The following is a 14,125-nucleotide window of genomic DNA, read 5'->3' as shown; positions in this document are numbered from 1 at the left end:
GAAATAATCGGACAGATCTAGTTTATGGCTATCAAATCTTGTTATAATCATCCATTATTCAGTAAAAAAGTGGGATTAAAAGGATGTCACACTAATTCAAATAAACAGAAAATGATTAATTTTGATTCATGTACTAAAAGATGTGTCTAATTTGAAGTACGACCTCCATCCATCAAATAGAACTTAATTTTAATAAATAACCAAAATAAAAATACAAAGACTGTTTTATTGACAAGATAGTACCACTAATAAAGATTATATGGGCTCAAGTTATACCTCACTTATTTGATAGTAAAATTTTATAAAAAACATATTTCTACTTGTTCAGGCAAATGTAAAGAATCTGAGACAGGCTCATTGGTAACTCGGGTTTAGTTTATATGCCATATACTACAATTTATAATTTATAGTTAATTTAAAAATGTACTCCCTACATCCCCAATATACGTCTACTTTGATCAGATACGAGTATTACATAATAATTTAATAAAATGTGAATCGAAAAGGTTAATGTAATGTCGGAATGTAAATCTTACTTTTGTATACTCCCTTCGTCCCATGTTAAAGTGTAAAAAGAATAAAGTACGAGAAAGAATAATGTATAGGAAAATCTTTTTGTTTATATTTTCTCTCTTACTTTACTCTCTATTCACTTTAACTATCCAATTTCTCCCCTCGTCTCACAATAGGAGTCACATTTTGTGTGAGCACAAGTTTTAAGAAATGTAAAAAATCGTGGAATAGAAAAGTTAGTGGAATATGAAGTCCACTTTTATATATTGGTTTTACAATAGAATGTAAGTGAAGTGAGTTAGTGGAATGTGATGACTGATAACTACTTATCATTTATGATAAAAGTGAAATATGACTCTTATTGTGGGACGGGTCAAAATTAGAAAATGTGACTCTTATTGTGGGACGGAGGGAGTATAATTTTTTTAAAAATGAGTGCAAAAAAGAAGTGACTCAAGTAACGTAAGACAAAGAGAGTACGAGTATTAGTTTTATAATAAAATATGAATGGAAATGAATTACTAGTGTATAAGGTCCACTACTAAAAATTATAAAAATGAAGTGAGATAATTAATATAGGACGGAACAAAATAGAAAATTGAGACGCATAATAGGAGACTACGGAGGGAATAGCTGGAATAGTTATAAATAATTCTATGTACATGTACATTTTAATGATTTTAGTCCCATATTTAAAAAAGTAATAAAAATATTAGTGTGCTTGATGTGATAGACTCCTGTTCAAAATCTAACAAAATACAGCTAAATTTATAATTTCAGATGCATATAATGATATATTCGATCCAAACATAGCTTACAATGATTACGCGAAATCGATCGGATCTCTACCGCTTCAAGCAAGAAATTTGTATCCTTCATAGCTGACGTGGCTATAGTTTATGGCTGAAACAGAAACTGTATCTTTCTCATATTCAAGACAATAATTACCGATAGTATATCTTCTGCGAATCAAATCCATTGCAAAACAAACGTTTTTACCCATCTTCATTGATGATGAGAATTGTTCAAAAAACAGAAAATTTAAATGGCCATCTTCATCTTCATCTTTCATCTTCATCTTCTATAACTAATAAATTAGCAACAATACCAATACCATATTATTGCCCTCCTTCTTTACTACCGCGTGTGTTCTCCCTGCCTAATCCTTAAACTCAGGGCAGACACAAAAATAAACATCTATAGTAGCTGTAATTTCTAAATTTTATTTCACAATATATTTATGAATAATTTATATTATTTGTAGGAGCTATTATACAATAATTTACCTTAAACTTAAATAAAATTTTAAAAGAAATATTAAAAAATAGTATTTAAATAAGAATTTCATTGAGGGCTTTTAGTCCCTAGTCGCTTCCATTTGGGTCTACGTCCGCCCATGCTTGAACTCCCCCTTCTTCGTTAGTTGGGTCTATGATTGCTTGGTCATGAAAAACTAGCACGGTTTATAACATTTATGATTTTTAAAGATTAATTTTAAAGGTGTGAAAAATAATTAAATATAATAAAAATTCATTATTTTAGTAATCAATATGACAACTTTTGATCCGTCACATTAATCCAACACGAATCCATACGAAAATAATGGATTTGAGTTAAGCTTTATTGGATTAGTATCCTTATTGGTTGTCTTAAGAACCCGATAATTTCAGGTTAGGTTCTAGTTGGATGCGGGTTGGATACGGATAACCCATTAAAAATATTTTTTTTATTTTTATAATTTTTTTTAATTTTAAAAAAATAATGTTATACTCTAGTTATTTAATTTCTTGTAGATAGGGTTTGAATCGTGAAAAATGGATTTATTTCATTAAAATAAAGTTTAAAAATTAGATTTAATAGTGTATTACCAGGTTTTAATCGTGTAATATTAGGTCCGAGTCATTATCGTGTCGTGTCAACCCATATTATATTGTGTCATTAACAGGTTCTTGTTGGGTTCGGATTGTGTTCAGGTTTAAGGATAGCAGGTCGAGGTCGTGTTCAAATTGACAATTTCCTTAGTAGATCAAGCTCGGGTTAGGCCTTATTGGGTTGAGTCATTATCAGGTTGACTTCATGGTGACCCCATCCTAGAACAAAATGATTAGATATAATTATAATTTGAAATCGAATATCATAATAAATCCTAATAATTAAAAATCAACTCTTAGGGAAATAATTGACGTAGAAAAGTTAAAATTATAAAAAGTAGCATAAATCTAGAATTATGAAACATCATTAGATTTGATTAGCTTAAATATATAAAAAATGTAATATAAATAATAAACTCTAGTTTTAAAAAGGATAATCATTACAAAAACGAGTAACTACAAGTCTACAAAATATAATTATACCGATTTACATGAAAAAGGAAAAAGAAAAAAGTATGCACCTTGTCGTACACTCGTACCTTTTTTTTAACGATACAACCCTCCATTGTGCTCTCATTCATAATTAATGAAATTGGTGCTTTTTTTCCACTCACAAAATGCATTATGTTATTTTGATTAAATCCATGCTACATTAAGGTGTGTATTATTTCCGGGTACGAAGAGTATATTTGTTATGTATGCAAGTATTTACATTAAATTCTGTGACAATGTATTTTTGAAAACTTCCATGGAGAATCATGGTATTGATTTATTTAAATTTAATTCCTTCTCGAAATTGGTGTGGATGGAATCCGTCGAAATATTAAGATATTAATATAAAATCGAGTAAAGGAAAGAGCAAAAGAAAGAGAATGTATGGTCACGAAATTCACATGGACAAGCACCTTCAAGCTTCCACCCACAATAAATTGAAAACTTCAAATTGGGCAAAAATGTGATGTAAAATGGCCCAAAAATACCACATCTCATAATTTATTACTAGCAATTTGCCATAGGTAATGATAATGTTTCATGAAATTCCCCTTAAAGAAACAATGAAGATCTAAGTTGTGACCAAAAGCTACCTACTCTAACGAAAAAAACCTCACCTATAGCCTAGCCATAGATTAATCTTGTTAGATAAATTAAAAGTGATTTGCAATTATTTGTGTTTGCGCGTAAAAAATTAAACTGGCGCCTTATATTGTTTTTTCCACTTGAAGTTGAAGATTGATACTTGTGATAACAGGCCAACTACCATCATCATTCATCAATATATATGATATTCAACAATCTGAGTTGAGTTGAGAAGTTGAGTGAGTATCTACTCATCACTACTGCAAGTTGGAATCAAATAGTTATTAATTAGTCCCACCACTAATCATACATCATTGGAAGCAAAGCAACTACACTTTTTCACACCCAAAAAGCGATTATTTTTATCTTCTTGATACATATGTACCACAAATAATCCAATCTCTTATCAAACGGCCTAACCAACTTGACTATGCCCCTCTCCCAACTTTGGTGGAAACAAATCATCAATGCACAGAGGCAGCAGCAGCAGCAGCAGCATGTTGTTCAAGATAGCCATATTTGTTTCTTTGATGCAACATCTACTTACCACATTAGGCCATCACCATTATCACTCTCTGCATACTGATAGAGCTGCTCTACTAGCATTCAAGAGCTCCATAACATCCGATCCACATTCGAGCCTCGCGAACTGGGACGAGCTCACACCCGTCTGCAACTACACTGGCGTGCAATGCAGCCCAATACAGCACCGCCGTGTGGTCTACCTCAACCTCAACGCCTCCCACCTCACAGGACTTTTGCCCCGTGCCGTGTCAAACCTCACCCAACTACGCTACCTCCACCTAGCCGACAACAATTTCTTTGGACCGATCCCTTGGGAAATCTCCTCGATCAGGAACCTTTTAGAGCTGAAACTCGGCAAAAACAACCTGCAAGGCCAGATCCCGGCCTCCTTCTCCCTGCTCTCCAATCTCAAGCTGATCCACCTCTACCAAAACAGCTTGACCGGGGCGATACCAGCAACCTTCTTCGCCAACTGCACTGGCCTCAAGAACATAGACTTCTCCTCGAATCAGCTCACCGGAACCATCCCATCCGAAATAGGAAACTGCCCGGATTTGTGGGCTGTCAGCTTGTACGACAACCAGCTAGTGGGCGAGATCCCTTCATCATTAGGCAATGCAACAGGCATGCTGAGTTTGGACGTCGAAAACAACAGCATTTCCGGCCAACTCCCTGCAGAGCTCATCTCTCGCTTCGTCAACCTCAGCTATCTCCATCTATCAGACAATCACATGACCAGCCACGATAACAACACGAACCTAGAGCCGTTCTTTGCTGCGCTGGCTAACTGCACCGAGCTGGAGGAGCTGGAGCTGGCCGGCCTGGGACTCGGAGGAACTCTTCCAAGCTCCATAGCAAGACTCAGTGATAAAATGACAACATTCCAACTGCAAGGAAACATGATACATGGTCCGATTCCTTCAGCAATTTGGAGACTATCCAAGTTAACACTACTCAACTTAACATCCAACTTTCTAGTTGGCAAGATTTCACCTGAGATAGCCAACTTGTCCAGATTGGAACAACTCTGTCTCTCCAACAACTTCTTCACCGAAATCCCAGCTGCATTAGGCCAGCTATCATCCCTCGGGCTGATCGATGTGTCACACAACAATCTCACGGGTCAGATCCCAGATGATCTAGGGAATCTTGCTAGCTTAAACTTCCTGTTCCTGAACAACAATCTTCTCTCGGGGGAGATACCTTCCACCATAGGAGGATGCCTCGCCCTGCTAAAGCTGGACCTCTCCCACAACTTCTTGACAGGAAGAGTGCCTCCGAATATAACCAATCTTCAGGAAATGCGGTTTTTCCTCAACCTCTCGCACAACCAGCTCAACGGGCCGTTGCCAGTCGAGCTGAGCAAGCTGGAGAAGGTCGAGGAGATCGACCTCTCCTTCAACAGATTCAACGGGACCATCTCCAGCCTCATCTCCAGCTGCGACGCGCTCAAGCTGGTAAATTTCTCGAATAATTCCATTCAAGGAGCTCTGCCGCAGACATTAGGCGATCTCAAGAGCATCGTAGCCATGGATTTTTCCAACAACAAACTATCCGGAAAGATCCCAGCGAGCTTGAACAAGAGCAAGACTCTGGCTTTCCTCAATCTTTCCGGCAACAGCTTTGAAGGAATGATCCCCACCGGCGGCGTTTTTACTAATATCACGAAATCATCATTCTTAAACAACCCGAAGCTCTGTGGCTCCGTTCCTGGCATTCCACCTTGCAAGCGCAAGCACTACTATTTCCGATCAAGAACTTACTTGATCATATTCTGTGTGATCATATTTGTGTCCGGATTCTTGTCAACGATCGGCTGCGTGATAGGATGGCAGCGGGTGAGAGTCAACATCTCACGCAGACGATCAAGAAAAGAGAGGAAAGAGTCGCCTGAGCTGACACAGAAATTCCCAAGAATGACATATAAAGAGCTGGTGGAGGCCACCGCGGGATTCGACAACGAGAGGTTGGTGGGATCAGGCAGCTACGGCCGCGTTTACAGAGGAAGCCTGCCGGATGGGACGCAGATCGCCGTCAAGGTTTTACAGCTGCAGACAAGCAACTCCACCAAGGTCTTCAACAGAGAATGCCAGATATTGAAGAGGATTCGCCATCGGAATCTGATACGTATCATCACCGCGTGCAGCTTGCCAGAGTTCAAGGCGTTCGTGCTGCCTTACATGGCGAACGGGAGCCTAGACGCCCACCTCTACCCGCCCGAGGCAGGGTCAGCGGGGCTCACCCTGCTCCAGAGGGTCAACATTTGCAGCGACATTGCTGAAGGGATGGCTTATCTGCACCACCACTCTCCGGTTAAGGTCATACACTGCGATCTCAAGCCCAGCAACGTCCTCCTCAACGACGACATGACGGCTCTGGTCTCCGACTTCGGGATATCCAGGCTCGTCATGACTGTTGAAGGCGGCGGGATGGTTGAGAATGCAGGGAACTCCACCGCAAACATGCTATGTGGATCAATTGGTTACATAGCACCAGGTAGGTACTGAAACCCCTTGTCCCATATCGACAAATTGATGATCCTGACTCCGGTCTGTTTTGAAGAGTATGGTTTTGGGGCGGAGACGTCGACCAAGGGGGACGTGTACAGCTTCGGAGTGGTGGTGCTGGAGATGGTGACGAGGAAGAGGCCAACGGATGAGATGTTCGTGGGAGGGATGAGCCTGCACGGATACGTGAAGAGTGGGCGGATGGAGAACGTGGTGGACCATACTCTGGTTGGGGCGTTGAGGGATGTGTCGCCACCAGTGATGCGGATGTGGGAGGTCGCTATCGGAGAGCTGATCGAGCTGGGGCTCGTCTGCACGCACGACTCGCCAACTCTGCGCCCCACCATGCTTGATTGTGCCGATGACTTGGATCGCCTCAAGAGCTACCTTAGTGGCGACACCACTGCCACATTCTCATCCTCCCTTGGAGTCTCTTCTTCAACCTTCAATGATTCTTAGTTTTTTCCACTGTTCCCCTCTTGCTGGAATTTTTTATACTAGCATACAATCAACCAAATGTCAATCTTACTCTACATGAGCTGCCACAACGTTCTATCTAAATACATAAATCAAATTGTATGGAATTTCAAAAACAAAAAATCTTTTGATATGGAATTGAAAATAATAATATTTTAACAGTACCAAAACACTGGAATTAGAATTAAAGATTCAAATTCTATTTCCACACCCATAATTCCATGGTGACAAACCGAGCTAAAAGTTTAGTTTTGAAAAAGTTAAATCTATATCCAGCTGTGACAAAATGAGTTTGTTGGAAGCTCCTCCGTACACCATATGTACATATAATCTGGTAATAGCAAAATCCCAATTAGCAACATAAACCCGTTGACAAAAAGAAAAGGTATCCTAACCATCATTGTGGGAGTTAGGAACCCTATCTATGTACACTTCCATCAACTACGCCCACCCCCTACCTCCATCACCAACAAAATAATTCCTATTTTTCTTCCCTTCCTTTTTCTATTTCTAATTACACTTTACCACAAAAGTTTTAAGATATTAGCCAGAATATGATCAGCAAAAGTGATTAGGTGTCACCAACGACACAAGGAATGCAAGGAGGAATTTTCAACTGGTCTTCAGGAGTGATTAATTGCAAGCAACAGTCGTGAAAAGTGTGGCCACACGGAAGAACAGCAACGGGTGGCGGAGCTGTGGGCTGGTACATTAAGCCTTCTGCTGTAAATGAAAGATCCCTCTTGCACAAGAGACACCTGTGTCCAGTTGGTTCAAGTGGTTCTTCAAAACCTACAGGCATGTATGGTATTAGCTTAGTTGTTTGTGTCCATTGTGGGACCAAACAGCATACTGCAAATTAAGAATGCAATTGTTGAGACTAGTTTCTATAGATGTTACAGAAAACCAAGGATCTATTTAAAGCTATCAAACATCTCTTGCTAATGGTAAAAGAGACCACATCTAGCAGATCATGGACTAAATAAGGAATTAAGGACGGAAAGATATCAACAATATTTCTTCTAGTTCTCCAAAATATATTTCTCACGATCGAGACAATTTTGAATCCAGGAAATTATGACATAGCTAAGCCCAACCTATGATCATAATTTAATGTTAAGTGCCTGTGCTGTTATGCATGATCTAATGGACAATGGATAATCAAACACTTAGTATTTCTTTTGTTCCAGTATGCAATTAATGCATCCAAATTTGCAAACAGGACATGTACCTTCCCATTCTACTTGAAGAGGTGCAGTTGGAATATGAATAGGAGCTGTAATAGCTGGAGTGTTCTGCCTTTGTTGAGGAAGAGAATCACTAATAGCAGATTGTGGAATCTTTTTCCTCCGTTGACCTGAGGGTGCAATGGGATTTGCAGCTGCTTTTCTTTTCAAAGGTGGATGAGGAAGAATAATAGGAGCAACCTGAGGCGTAATATTTAGTTTTGTAACTGGAACAACCTGACCTGCAAGATGAGAGATTTTAAAACTATTACCAAAAGAAGTGGATCCATAATTTGTTATACTGCTGAGATACATTAACATTGGATACCATCAGAATTATCGATTTCAGGAGAGACTGCAGATGATTGGGTTGACATCCCATGCTGATACGGACCTGAATAAAAAAGGCATATCACAGTGGAACAGTTATTTCAAAGCTAATATGCCTGACATATATTCTTGTCTAACAAAACATGGAAGAACTTGTTGTTACCATGAAGCTAAATTTCTTTAAGTGAACAGAGGAATGGATTTTGTGTAAGGGGGAAAGGGTCAAGTAAAGAAAGTACATATTCGCAGGAACGTAGGCACGTAGCCAGAATTTTATTGTAGGAGGGGTAAAATTATACTGCTTCCGTCCCTTAAAAATAGAAACTATTTCTACTTTGGTCCGTTCCTTAAAAATAGAAAATTTTTGAACTTTATATTTTAGAAAGTGGACCCCACAATCCACTAACACTACTTTCATTACTTTTTTCTCTTCCTCTCTCTTTCTTTACCCATTTTTCTCCCTCTCTTACTTTACCAATTGTGCATTAAAATGTGTGCCATTTCAAAAGTTTCTATTTTTCAAGGACGGAGGTAGTAGTTATAAGAAATTTCTATAGATATGAGAAGGGGCATTTGGTATATATCAGAAAATTTGTAGTAATAAATATATAAAGGTGGAGAAGGGTGAGCCGTGAGAGGAGGAGCATTTGCCACACCTGCTTAACGGCTGACTCTGTTCATGCTTATTCTCACGTCAAACAAAGTTATGTATTGCAACCCCCACCTGATGAAGCAACATCTAAGTTCTTCATATAATTTTCATTATTTTAATGCATTTATATTCAGTTGGATGATTCATCTATTTAGTTGTTCCAGTGGGTTGATACTGGAAACGGTTTATCCTATTTAAATCTATCCTTGTGTTCTCCTTGACATAGAAAATAGATTTAGTTAGTATTTACTGAGAAACCGGAGTTAACTGACATCCTCATTCAGAACCCAAAATTTAACAAAAATACATGAAGTATCAGTTAACTCAGTATTATAACATTCTAAGTTCTAACATGTAACTAACCTCTTGTGTGTTGAGCAGTAGCAAAATCAGGTTGAAAACCCAACCTCTCAGGAAAACAAGCAGCCACATCAGACTGGTAACTGCTACCTTTTGAAAACTGAAGCCTGATTATGTCAGGGGAAATATAGGTCCTAGGTGCTTCAATAGGACTGATATTATGAAAAGCATGAAACTGTCCTGAGGAAAACAAAATCATGACATGTAAACTAAAACATCTAGGCTGAATATAAGTATGTATTCATATACCAGACTACAAGATAAAGAACTTTGTCTTCAATATGACAATATTATACATGGACTAGCAGTAAATTGTGCCAAATCATTTCAGCGACATTTGACTATATAAGCTCAAACAAAAAATAAGGCTTAATGATAAGTTCGTTGCGCGATAGTGTTTATGACATGAATGATCAAATAGGGAACAGACTAAAATAATAAAATAGTGAATCACTTTTAAGAACCACTCAACCACAAACTGAAAACGGAGTTTCTCTTCATATAAAAGCCCAGTGACTGGGGAAAAACTAGTTTAGGCTTGAATAAGAGTAAGCACATTTGGTCAAAATCCCAGTGAGCGGCATAACTGAATATGTCAATGAGCTCACCTGCTGGTTGAACACTTGATGTGAAAGAACCAATTTTGGCAGCTCCTGTTCTTGTACCTTCTACTGCGGGGTTAAGATTTCCTATCAACAAAAGGAAAGCTAAAATGCTTAAAAATAAATATTTAGTTTGAATCTCACATGAATAGACTACTACCCCATACTCTCCCACCAGCTAACTAATCACTTGGACAAGATGGTCTTCTTAATTTTCAATCTACAACTTGTCCCAATTTCTAGTTTATGGAAGCTGGCAGGATATGAACACAGAACCAATATAACATCCAAAAAACATCAAAGTGGGAGTACAAGACTCACCAGGTTGTACATGGCTGGTGGATCTCAGTTTGTCCCTGTCCAAATTGTAATGTCGGGAATCTATGGATGGCACATTAATGGAATTCTTCCTAGAGTGATCCTGTTGCCATGATATAGGTTGACATGCCAAATGTGTGGACATTATTTGTGGCTTTGAACCACATTTAGGTTGAGATGGTAAAGTGCTTCCAGATGACAATGGTATAGAAGATGGCTGACACACCGATGTATAACTTTTTGATGGGGCCGTAGTAGGTGTATTAGTTTGCAGAGTGTGAAGACTGGGGAATGGATTGGAATTCAGCCTGAACCCTGTTTCTCCAATAATCCTATCTTCAATACTTGTGGGCATCCTACTATGTGTCAATCTTGATAATCCACCAGCATTAGTTTGCAGTTGCACAGTTGCAGCCTCACCTTCCAAATGAGCAATGTTCAACAGGTCCTTAGCAAACCCTTCAAGTTCACCAGCACTAGTTTGGATCCCTGCATCCCCACCGGACAGGCGAGCAAGACTTGAGGCATTCTTTGGGAAGTTTTTAACATTAGAATCATTAAATCGAGAAGAAACCTCCTGATCTTCACTTGGAAACCTTGGGGCATAGGAAGTACTGTTAGATCTTGAAAACCCGCCAGCATGAGTAAGGATCCTAGCATCCGCACTTGCCAATTGAGTAGTGAGGTTCTTTTGGTGGGGTCCGGTAATAGGATTGTTACATTGGGAAGAGACCTCCTTCAATGTATTGGAAATTTCTCGGATACTGAAATTCCTATTTGGTCTGAACTCTCTGCCACCTCCAGTTCCAAGAGTAAGAAAACCCTGATCATTTTTATTTCCTCTTGCACCAAAATTTTCCACGAGTGGCAACAAAGATGTGCTTGAAGAAGAGAACTGTCCACTCATCTGGAACCTACTAATTCTACTACTTTGAGCTTCTGCTCCATAATTCTTTATTGGATAACCTGCTCCAGTCTCGCACATTGGTGGGGAGAGGTTCATGTCTAATTCACCACAGTCCATGGAAGTGACAGCTGAGGTCGTCAGACAATCTGCACCATCTCCTCTCATGCTCAGTTCTGGAGGCAGCATTTCATATTTTGTGCAGGACTCAGACATGTCAGTCCAGTTTTTATCTACCTTAGGATCTGCTGTGCAATTCAGATTAGGATTGTAAGAGTGACAATCCTCTTGTATATCATGTCCAGAAAACTGATCATAGCCTAGTGAATTAAATGGGAGAGACATATTTTCCTCTTCATAACTACAAGCGCCATGAGTCCAGCTCCCACCATCAGCTCCACTTGGGTTGTTAGTTAGATTAGCTGCACTTGGGTTGTTAGTTAGATTAAGTTCATCTTTCCCTTCCTCCAAAGCAGCAGATACAGGTTGAATGGCATTTCCCATTTATCTAAACAAATTAAACAGAAGTATGAGAAAAAGAATCATTTTCTCCAGCTGATTGCAGGATAGTTTCACCTATTGCATAGCAAATACAGAGATATATATATAGCGGTAAAATACTCAATCAGTTAATGTCTTGCACAGTAATATTATACTATCCACTTTCAGACTCAAGACACCAAAGCAACTCTTCACTGACACTGACTTGGAGGATCAAAAATTGTCAGAGGAAAGGCATGTCAAATGAAAACAAAAGGTGAGTTATACCTATCTTCAGTTTCCAACCAATGAACACTGGTACCATTTCTCTTGAACCAAAAACATCAATCCAATTACTCACATCACTCCATATACTCTATGCACACAATAGAGCTACAAAATCATGCATAATAGATACTAGAAAACATACTATGTCTCACACCTAGAAGGAAATGAAATTGTATGATGGTTTTAATAGTCTGATGTTCAAGTATCAAACTACATTATTCTCTTGCTTGCTATACTCTCTCTCCACTTTAACTATTGAATATCATTTTTTCAAAACAAGTGCAGAAAATGAAATGCCTTAGTTACTGTGGAACGGAGGGAGTATGAAAAATTCACAAACATTTGAAAAAGGCCCCAGCACAGATGCTTTATTCCCCTGCCAAATATGGCCTAATCCAACAAAATAAAATTAAGAAAAAAAATTCAAAGAATCTTTTTTTTAAAAACTCACAATTTAAAAGGTAAGAATTAGAATTAAAATCAGGTCTTCATAATCATCATCAGTTAAAATGCCAAACACCTTCTATTGACTGGTACAACTAAAAACGAAAGAGAACATCAACGATCACAACATACAAAGCACACCAACATTTACCAGATAGACGTCGGTTCTATTCTCCCAAAGATACAGATACAGATACAGATACAGATACAGATACAGATACAGATACAGAGGGGGTGAATAAACACTAGAAAAAAGGACTATCACACATCCGCCATATAAGAATCTCAGAGACACAAATACCAGTAAGGATGCATCATAAAACACGTTTGATTCTCTCACAAGAAATCCGCAGAAATACGAACCATTGGCGATTTTTTTTAAAAAAGGAACAAAATCAGTTGATCAATAACCCTCGCGAATCTAGAAATGATAAATAAAACCGCGCTTGACGAGAATCAAGGAGGATTTTCGAAATTGCGTACCAGATGAATTTTTGATCGGTGAAGAAAAACTTCAAAGTGATGACATATGAGAGTGGTGAGTGAGTGTATAGAGAGAGAAAAGTGTAGTGAGAGAGATCATGTTTTTGGCGCTTGAGGAGAAAGAGATTTAAAGGGTTCGGTCGGTGGGATGCGCACGTAACATGAGACGACGACTCCCTTTGGCTTTGTTTGTAACTAAAATAGCCAGCTGTGATGGTGCATTCTGTGACTGTCCAATGGAGGGCTCCTATCAAATGTTTTTCTGTTTAGCAACAAACGTGGCGTTGTATCAACGCGGGGATTGTATGTGTATTCCATTATTATTGGTGTAATATTAGAGCCGGAGTATGCCATGGTATAAAGAGAATGGGGAAAATTAGAACAAAAAATATATTAATTGTATGTGCATATGGTAAGAGTTGCGATATGAATATGGAAGGAAATATTAATTGTATGTTTACCATGGTAAGAGTTACAATATGAATATATGAATATGAAAGGAGATCTTCTTTATTCTAAGGTGTAATTAAACCATTCTTAGTATAAGATTATGATTTTATTCTACTTTTCTTTTCTAACACTCTTTCTCAAATTTTGTCACTAAAGTTTGATTTATTTCAAAATGAACGCTAAACTTAAAACTATATACTTCCTTCATTCTATAGTAATAGAGGCGTTTCTTTTCAGCACGAATATTAACAAAAATTGTGTTAGGTGAGTTAAGTAAAAGGAGAAAAAGTGGAAAATGAAAAAGGTAGAAAGATGAAGAGAGAAAAAAGTAAGAGAGAGTAAAGTAGGTGTGGAAAAATGTGTTGACTTTACTAAAAAAGAAAATGTCTCTATTACTATGGAACGTACCAAAATGACAAAATAACTCTATTACTTTGGAACGGAGGAAGTATCATTTAAGATTTAATTTAATTAATTAATTTTATTCCATATGGCAATTAATGCCAGATAACTTTTATACTCCATTTGTTCTCCAATAGTGGAAGCGTTTCTTTTCGATACGAGATTTAAGAAAAATTGTTTTAAGTGAGATATTCCGTCTCACTTCTGTCTACAAGT

The 14,125-nt window shown here is 38.1% G+C and overlaps 2 protein-coding genes across 3 annotated transcripts; one reads left to right on the top strand and one right to left on the bottom strand.

The window, feature by feature from the left end:
* Positions 1-3,820: 3,820 nt before the first annotated feature.
* LOC125190271 (putative leucine-rich repeat receptor-like serine/threonine-protein kinase At2g24130) lies at positions 3,821-7,054 on the top strand. Its single transcript, XM_048087532.1, has 2 exons — positions 3,821-6,482; positions 6,549-7,054. The coding sequence occupies exons 1-2, from the start codon at positions 3,929-3,931 to the stop codon at positions 6,950-6,952; spliced, it is 2,958 nt and encodes a 985-aa protein (XP_047943489.1). The 5' UTR covers positions 3,821-3,928; the 3' UTR covers positions 6,953-7,054.
* Positions 7,055-7,249: 195 nt separating this feature from the next.
* On the bottom strand, positions 7,250-13,190 carry LOC125190272. Of its 2 annotated transcripts, none has more exons than XM_048087533.1 (7): positions 13,058-13,190; positions 10,462-11,870; positions 10,147-10,245; positions 9,542-9,718; positions 8,525-8,590; positions 8,202-8,438; positions 7,250-7,762 (listed from the first exon to the last, which is right to left on the bottom strand). In XM_048087533.1, the coding sequence occupies exons 2-7, from the start codon at positions 11,864-11,866 to the stop codon at positions 7,542-7,544; spliced, it is 2,205 nt and encodes a 734-aa protein (XP_047943490.1). In that variant the 5' UTR covers positions 11,867-11,870; positions 13,058-13,190; the 3' UTR covers positions 7,250-7,541. The 2 variants fall into 2 exon arrangements, with proteins under 2 accessions (XP_047943490.1, XP_047943491.1); XM_048087534.1 differs by having other exon boundaries at positions 10,147-10,227.
* Positions 13,191-14,125: the final 935 nt, after the last annotated feature.

This window comes from Salvia hispanica, chromosome 5, assembly GCF_023119035.1.
Source record: "Salvia hispanica cultivar TCC Black 2014 chromosome 5, UniMelb_Shisp_WGS_1.0, whole genome shotgun sequence".
Taxonomy (NCBI): Eukaryota; Viridiplantae; Streptophyta; class Magnoliopsida; order Lamiales; family Lamiaceae; genus Salvia; species Salvia hispanica.
This window is presented reverse-complemented; position numbering and strand designations above follow the sequence as displayed.